An 8320-nucleotide genomic window follows, 5' to 3' on the forward strand; every position below is an offset into this window, starting at 1 on the left:
AGAAAAAGATAGTATTTTATAATTTATTGTTTACTGATATTAACTATTATTTTTTATTGATTTTTTTTATCTTCTTTATCCAGTTGATACCCATATTGATATTGATAAACTAACTCAAGCGTCATGGATATGAACATTGCCGAAGACAAAACAGAGGGTACGAGTTCTAATAAACTTTAAGTTGACGTTTAGTGAGTTATTTTTAATGATAATTATACATTTTTATATTTGGATGTTTAAGACTTAAGTTTCTAAAATCTAGATTTATTTGCATCAATAATTTATTCAAAGTTTAATTATCAATTTTATTTATGGAGTTTGACCAACGAACACAAATCTGACCTACGAATTCGTCAACCTGTGAACCCGTATAAATAAGTGGGTTGATGGATCATATATGAGTTTATGTTCCAAATCCGCCAACCTGTGACCCGCCAACTCGTGACATATATAGTTAAATGGGTTGTGTTCGGATTGGTATATTTTGACCCGCCAACCCATGATCTGCCAACCCGAACACGACACGATTGTCAGACCTAAGCCAATCTAACCAAAAATAGATCTTTGGTTCTATCTATCACTAATCACACAAAACATCAACATATTTAACCTGAAGAAGCATATAATAACATAAAACTTACTATCATTAGCAACCCTTTACACTTTTGTCATCGAAGATATCAGTGCCTTCCTTTAACACCTTATTCCTACTTATGAGATTAAGTTTCAGAAGAATCCCAAGTACTTCTTTCATTTGTGGCCGACTCGAAGGCAATGTGTTTGTACAAATAAGCCCTAGTTTGAACACTATCCTGATTTCTTCCATGTAACTATCATCCTGCTTAATTTCTGGGTCCAAAGCTTCAACCACGTACTTCCCTTCACTGTAATTCCTACATGCCCATTCTGCTAGATTCATATCCTCATCTCCTTCATGTGCTTCTTTTCCAGTTACCAGTTCTAATAGCACCACACCGAAGCTATATACATCTACCCTCTCATTTACCTTACTTGAGTAAGCATACTCTGCAATCAATTTGTAAAATTAGGGCTTGACTTTAGTTTAAAAAGTTTGACTTAAGAGATCTTGTTATTTAGGTTTGACTTTTAAAATCAAAGTGTTCTTACCAGGGGGAATGTAACCAAATGAGCCAGCTATAGCAGACATGGTGTTGGTTTGACTCGTCAAAATCTTTGCGAGTCCAAAATCGGCTATCTTCGCTTTGAAATCGGAATCTAACAGAATATTGCTTGACTTGATATCTCTATGAATGATCGCCGGAGAACAGTGATGATGCATATAGCACAGCCCCTGAGCCGCTCCAATGGCGATCTGCAACCTCCTGGGCCAATCCAAGATCGTGGGGTGAACCAAACCACCTTGTGATTTCCTCTTCTTCCCATGTAACCACTTGTCGAGACTTCGATTCTCCATATACTCGTAAACAAGAATCTTAGAATCCTCGCTCGAAATACAACATAACAGTTTGATTATGTTGGAGTGACGAATTGAACCCAATATATGAATCTCCGATAAAAACTCTTTCTCGAGGGTATCGTCGAGTTTTTTAGGGTTCCAAATCATCTTGGCTGCAACATACTCCCCACGCCGCCGACCGATTTCAATTTGGTAGACTTTCCCGGAACCACCACTACCGATTAGGTTATTCTCGGTCAAGGAGGATAAAATGTTAGATTCTGTGAAATCCAATATATGAAATGATGTCAGATTCCATATCGTGAGATCATGTATGTGTTTATGCTTGAGGTGCCGTCGGAACAACACAACAAATAAGGTGCAAAGAATGGTGACGAGTATGATAAATGCTGACAAGACGATGATTTTGGAGGGGCGTGAGGAGGATTTGGTGTAACATTTATGGAGGTTTAAGATTTGGGATGAAGCACATAGATTCGGGTTGTTCAAGAAACTATTCTGGAAAGCCAGGTTATCAAATGTAAATGGGATTCTTCCGGTGAGTTTGTTGGAAGAAAGATTCAAAGTGTTCAGCCTCAAACGGCTTAACTGTGGTGGAATTTTGCCGGAGAGTTGGTTCTCAGATAAATCAAGATCAAGAAGACGTTTCAAATAACTGATGGCTGGTGGAATCGGGCCAGAAAGTTTGTTTCTAGCTAGATGCAAAGTGGTTAGTGAATTCCACGACTTGATCTCTGACGGAAGTTGGCCAGAAAGTGAATTCCCATCAAGTTGAAGCACCGACAACTGTGAAAGATGAGTGAATGTCGCCGGAATTTCACCTGTAAACATGTTGTTACTAGCCTTGAACACATTCAGTTTCGTCCAAGAAGAAATGCCTTCCGGAATTTGACCTGAAAACTTGTTGTCACTGATCTCCAGTCTTGATAAATTCCATGGTACTGTAATCGGTAATTCGCCAGAAAGAAAGTTCCCAGTGAGCCTCAAGCTTGAAAGATTGGATAATGTCCAAATTCCTGGAGGAAGTTCACCCGTGAAACTGTTGTTATAGAGTTGGACTGAACGAAGCTTTTCACAACTCTGGAGTGAATTCGGGATTTCTCCGGTGAGATTGTTGGCGAAAGCAACCATGGTGAACAAAGTACCTCCACCGCATAAATTCTCAGGCAGCTTTCCGGTGAGTTTGTTCCCCGCTACATCAAAAGCTTCGAGCTTTGAGTGAAGCCCAATTTCCGAAGGTAATTCGCCATTGAGATTGTTGCTGAAGACTTTGAAAATTCTCAGTGTTGGAATTTGAGAAATACCCGCCGGAATATTGCCTGATAATTGATTTAAGAACAAACTCAACACCTCCAGCTGCTGCAATTTGCCAAAATCATCAGGAATTGAACCGTTCAATTTGTTTTCAGAGAGATCGATTTCAGTCAAATTTAAAGACTCTATCATGGCCGGAATTTTGCCGGATAAAGCGTTAAAATACAAGAACAAAATTCTCAAATTCTTTAACAGAAACAAACCGGAAGGGATTTCATCTTCCAAACTGTTGGAACTAAAATCCAAACATTCGAGACTCGACAAATTCGCCAAACTTTCTGGAATTTTTCCAATCAGATTACTTTGATGCATTAATAAATATGTCAAATTGCTCAACTTCCCAAACTCCGATGGTATTTCCGCCGCTGTAAATCTGTTATATGCCAAATTTAAAGTTAAGAGATTAGATAAGTTTCCAATCTCTGGTGGGATAGAGCCATTTAGCAAGTTCCCATACATGTACAAGGAAATTAACGCTGACAAATTGCCGATTGCTGGAGGTATATCGCCGGTGAAGTTATTACCTCCGATATCAATGGTTTTGAGTCGTGATGATAATCGGTCGATGTCATCCGGCAACCTTCCAACAAAACCGTTGTATGCGATATCAATTTCAACTAGCTTCGAACAATTATACAAAACCCTAGGGAACTCTCCGGTGAGGAAATTATTAGTGAGATCCAAATTCTCCAGATTCCGTAGGTGGTCACAGATGAATGGCGGTATACGTCCGATTAACCCTTTGCTCTGAAGAACAAGAATAATAACCGAGCTGTTGGAGTTGCAGAGAACTCCTGGCCAGTTACACGGAGATGAAGTGGCGTTCCAGGTATTCAGTGATGGCGGATTCCCCCACTGTTGCTTGAGGCTAAGCAATGTGGATCGCTCGGATGTCAAGAACTGTTGTGAATTCGCACAAGAAAACTCGACTGCTACGATAAAAAGAAAGGAGAAGAATATGTTAAGCGGCGGTGGCCGTGGCACTCTTGTCATTTCTCCGTGAAGCGGCGGCGGTAGCAGTGGTTAGTGTTGCCGGGAAAAGTTTACAGAGTAAACATTTTGGGAACCTAAAGTGCCTCCCCTTAAACTTATGTTAATTTTTCAAATTTTACATTATATGTAAAATATATTTATTTTTTATTTAGACTATTATAATATTAATAAAATACGGCATCATTTTGATTTAAGGTTTTGCCATATAGTGGGATACACCTTAATTTATAAGATTCTCTTTTTTGTTTATAAGAATTTTTTTTCAAACCCGTAAATTTTTTTTGAGGGTTTGTAAATGTGTCTAGTCTATTTTATTAAATACTTTTTCCGTTTCAAAATTATTGTCCACAAAAAAAAAACATACAGATTAAAAAAACATTAATTATTATTAACTTTATTAAATGAAATGATAATTATACTATTTAATTTTATCATTTTGTTGCATTTAATTCCATGATAAGTTAACTAATTATGAGAGATATTTTGATAAAAAAATATATTTATTTTTAGAAGTACGTTATTATTTTGGGTTAAACCAAAAATGAAACATGTACTATTAATATGGGACGGATGGAAGATAATTTATACTTTTCATGTTTAAGTATAGGACAAAAACAAAGCTATTTTTCTTTTTCATACGATTTATAATTAGCATATTTAAACCCTTAAAAAGTTTAGAATTAAAATTTCAATAAAAGTGTTTTATATATTTAAGACAAAATTTCATAAATGGTCATTTTTCTTTTTCGTTTGTCCCTAAAATGATTTCTATGAAATTTTTTTCCTAGAAACTGTCCCTACGGAGCAAACCTTGCACGCCAATGACCCTTTTAGTTTTAAATTTGCCCCACTAATGGTCTTTTTTATTAACTCTGTTAAAATTTCTAGTTAAGTCTATATGAAATTACTTTTTTGCCCTTATTTTTTTAATTATTGTTTTTTGTTTTTTGTTATTTAAAAAGAAAAATAGGCCCACCACTTAGCCCTACCCACCGCCTCCCTCTTTCTTTCTCCTTTATTCGTTCCTCCTTCCTTTATCCTTTATTTGTTCCTTCATTCGATCAAAAGAGAATGATGGGTTGATAAGCCCTATTATTCTATCTCTATTTATTTCTTATCTCTCATACACACACATCAAAGAAAGCAAAACTCAATATCGATCGATACCGAGGGATATCGATCGAACAAGTTAAGAATTCGAAATAGTTTGTCTGAAGATCTTACACCAATGGCGACCGCCTTACCAAAGTTCAAGAGCTAAATCACACAACCTTTTGGCGTTTCAACAAAGCAGATTTTGTGAATAAATTTTGATTCGTTGAAGACCGGTTCACATAGACACAGACGAAGATTACGATCTGCCCCTTTTGTCATTTACACCACCAACACCCTGTCCATATACCTCTCCTATTTTTTTCTCTTCCAAATAATATGTGAAGTTGCAGACGAAGCTCAAGAAGACGAAGATTACGATTTGCCCCCGTGTATGCTCGACGTCATTCTCTCACCATGGCCAGACCCATCAATATGGGCACAAGAGATCCAACAGAGGTGGGTGTGGCTGGTGCCCTAATTATGTGAAGGTTTAGGTGAATAAATGCAAGTTGTGATCATTTAAATACATCTCTTTATATCTTCAACCCTTTACTATAAGTCTCAATTAAACCCCTCAATATCGTGTAACACCCTGTTTGGAATCGTTCCATAGTTCGAGGCCGTGACCCGAAGATCAATTATCATAAGGCTTCGGGCTTTGGGGAAAGAGAGGTTTAGACCCATTTGGATGATGTTAATGTAGATTATGTGATCCAAGAGTTCAGGTTTTGTTTTTGGAGCCCAAGGGTATAATGGTAAAAGTGATGGTTCGGGCCTTTCATGAATTAAGGATTTTAGTTCGAGGTGTTTTAAGTCAAAAGTAATTAGATAGGGTTGTAGAGCTCTTCAATATCCTCCCATGGATATAAAGATCGTCGGAGTCGGAGTTGAAACAAAGAAGTTATGTCCTTCGGAAGTTAGAATGGTTAAATGCTTGTCGAGTATGTTGGGCGTACAAGGGATGTACGTTGGGCGTACTTGGCTGAAGTGATCGCGAACGTTCCTTCGTGTACGTTGGGCGTACGCGACCCAGAATCAAACCCTAATTTCGGGTCTTAGACCCTATTTATAGTCCTTAACTCATATCCAACCCTCCTTACCTCCAACCTCCACCCTCTTAAGCTATTTCCTCGAAACCCTAGCCTCATTTGGAAGATTATTGAGCCTTTGAGTGATTTTGGTGGGTTTTCGGTGCATTTGGAAGAAGAAGAACTCTTTGGAGAAGTGTTGGTTGTCTTAGAGCTTGTAGATCCAGGCCTTGTTCACCTTGATCTTTCTTCTGGAAGTAAAAAGCTGGAATCTTGATGATGCATTTGATAGATCTAGCTAGTCTTCGGTGTTATTAGCTTTTGGTCACTTTAGTGCATAAATTTTAGATCTTGAAAGTTTGTGACGTTGTTATGGATAAAGTTGGAAACTTTATCCATCTAAACATCATATTGATTCAGATCTAAAGGTTGGAGACTTGGACTTAATGGATTAAGTTGAAAAGGATGCACTTTTGGTCCCTTTGAGACCTAAAGACTAGATCTTGGTTGTTTGGACCATTCTAATGGATAAAGTTGGGAAACTTTATCCATTATGGAGTTATTAGGAACCATAAAAATGTGATCTTGGTCCTTCTATTCCTTCCATGCATGAATTGGTGGACTTTTGTCGAAGTTAGAGATTTAGGGCTTTGGTTTGGGCACTATTAAGCCATGCAAAGTCATAAATTGATGAACTTTAGGACTTAGGACATCCCAAAAGAATCAGATCTAGAAGATTGACGTTTTGTCTTAAGGAATTAAGAACAAAAAATGGAGTTTGGGCTTATGCACTGTACGTCGGGCTTACTGAGGTGGTACACGTGGGTACGCACCAAGGTGCCTTAATGGGCCTTTTTGAGCCATGGGTATTTTGGGCTTTGGGTCATGGGTTGTTGGGTCGGAATGGGAAAGGTAAAATGGTCTTTTACCCATTGGTATAAGAAGATATGAATTGGACATTGGATTATGGGGAATTGCCTTAATTATGATTAGGGATATTTTGGATGTGTTTAGTGTAAGGAGCTCGTTAGCAGCAACGCATGTGATTTGGTTATTTGTAGTTTAAGGTGAGTCTCCTTACTGTGTTTGGCGGGTCAAAGGCACCAATACCGACCCATAGATTATTGTTACTGAAACGTCCCAAAAATACCGAGTAAAAATTTCATTTTTTTATAAGTTAAAGCCATTCATTCATTGTTCCAAAAGACGATCAGAGTCAAAGTGTTCTCAAAATTTAGAGTAATTTGTAAACATTCAGTGCAGAAATAAACTCCAGGGGATGCAGTGCGATCAAGTCGGACCCTTCCTTTTGAAAACAAAGTACCTGAAACCATAAACAAAAACCGTAAGCACAAAGCTTAGTGAGTTTCCCCAAAATGCCACATACAATACATTTGTACATAAAATAACACGTGGCCGTGTGAGGTCCGTATCAACCCTATATGATAGCATGTAGCTGTGTTGGGTCCGTATCAACCCCATATGACAGCAAGTAGTTGTGTCAGGTCCATATCAACCCCGAGTCCATAATGACTCTATATAACAACACGTAGTTGTGTCGGGTCCGTACCAACCCTCACATACATAAAACATACATTCATATCAGCATGAGTCACAAAGACAACAAGCACATACAAGCATACCAGTAAGTGTCACAAAGACCACTACTATCCTACAACATAATCTAGTGAGTCGACACTATTGCCTTCGACCCACAAGCACAGTGAGGAGACTCACCTCAATCCGATATAACTGAAACACACACATGTTACTGCCACTGGGTTCCTCACACTGAACACATCCAAATTATCCTTAATTAATAGTTAGGACAAGTTTCCATATCTCAAGGTCCAATTCATATATTCTCATAACAATGGGTAAAAGAATATTTTACCCTTCCTATACTTGGCCCAACAAAGCAAGGCCCAAAACCCAAAATGACTCAAGGCCCAAAAATGGCCAAAAAGCCTTTCAGGTGCGTATGCCCAGCGTACCAACATGGTACGCCCAACGTACGACGCTGAAGCCCAAAATCATCTCCAAACCTCTTAATGCCTTAAGAAAACATGCATAACTTTCAGATCTGATTTTGATGGTACGTTCCAAGTCATAAAGTTCCTGACTTTATGAATTTGCATGGCTTAATGGCGCCCAAACCAAAGCGCTAAATCTTTAACTTCAATAAAAGACCACCGACTCATGCATGGAAGGAACAGAAGGACCAAGATCACATTTTTATGGTTCCTAATAACTCAATAATCGATAAAGTTTCTAACTTTATCCATTAGAATGGTCCAAACAACCGAGATCTAGTCTTTAAGTCTCAAAGGGACCAAAAGTTCATATTTTTCAACTTAATCCATTAAGTCCAAGTCTCTAACCTTCAGATCTGAATCAATATGATGCTTAAATGGATAAAGTTTCCAACTTTATCCATAACAAGGTCACAAAC

At 38.0% G+C, this 8320-nt stretch overlaps 1 protein-coding gene across 1 annotated transcript; it reads right to left on the reverse strand.

Moving 5' to 3' along the window:
* Positions 1–604: 604 nt before the first annotated feature.
* LOC145119907 (uncharacterized) lies at positions 605–3861 on the reverse strand. The gene is made up of 2 exons (XM_079055674.1): positions 1129–3861; positions 605–1026 (listed from the first exon to the last, which is right to left on the reverse strand). Exons 1-2 carry the CDS (start codon positions 3743–3745, stop codon positions 647–649), a joined length of 2997 nt encoding a protein of 998 aa, XP_078911800.1. The 5' UTR covers positions 3746–3861; the 3' UTR covers positions 605–646.
* Between the last annotated feature and the right edge of the window lie 4459 nt (positions 3862–8320).

Source organism: Lactuca virosa, chromosome 6, assembly GCF_052849685.1.
Source record: "Lactuca virosa cultivar CGN04683 chromosome 6, Lactuca_virosa_CGN04683_v6, whole genome shotgun sequence".
Lineage (NCBI taxonomy): Eukaryota > Viridiplantae > Streptophyta > Magnoliopsida > Asterales > Asteraceae > Lactuca > Lactuca virosa.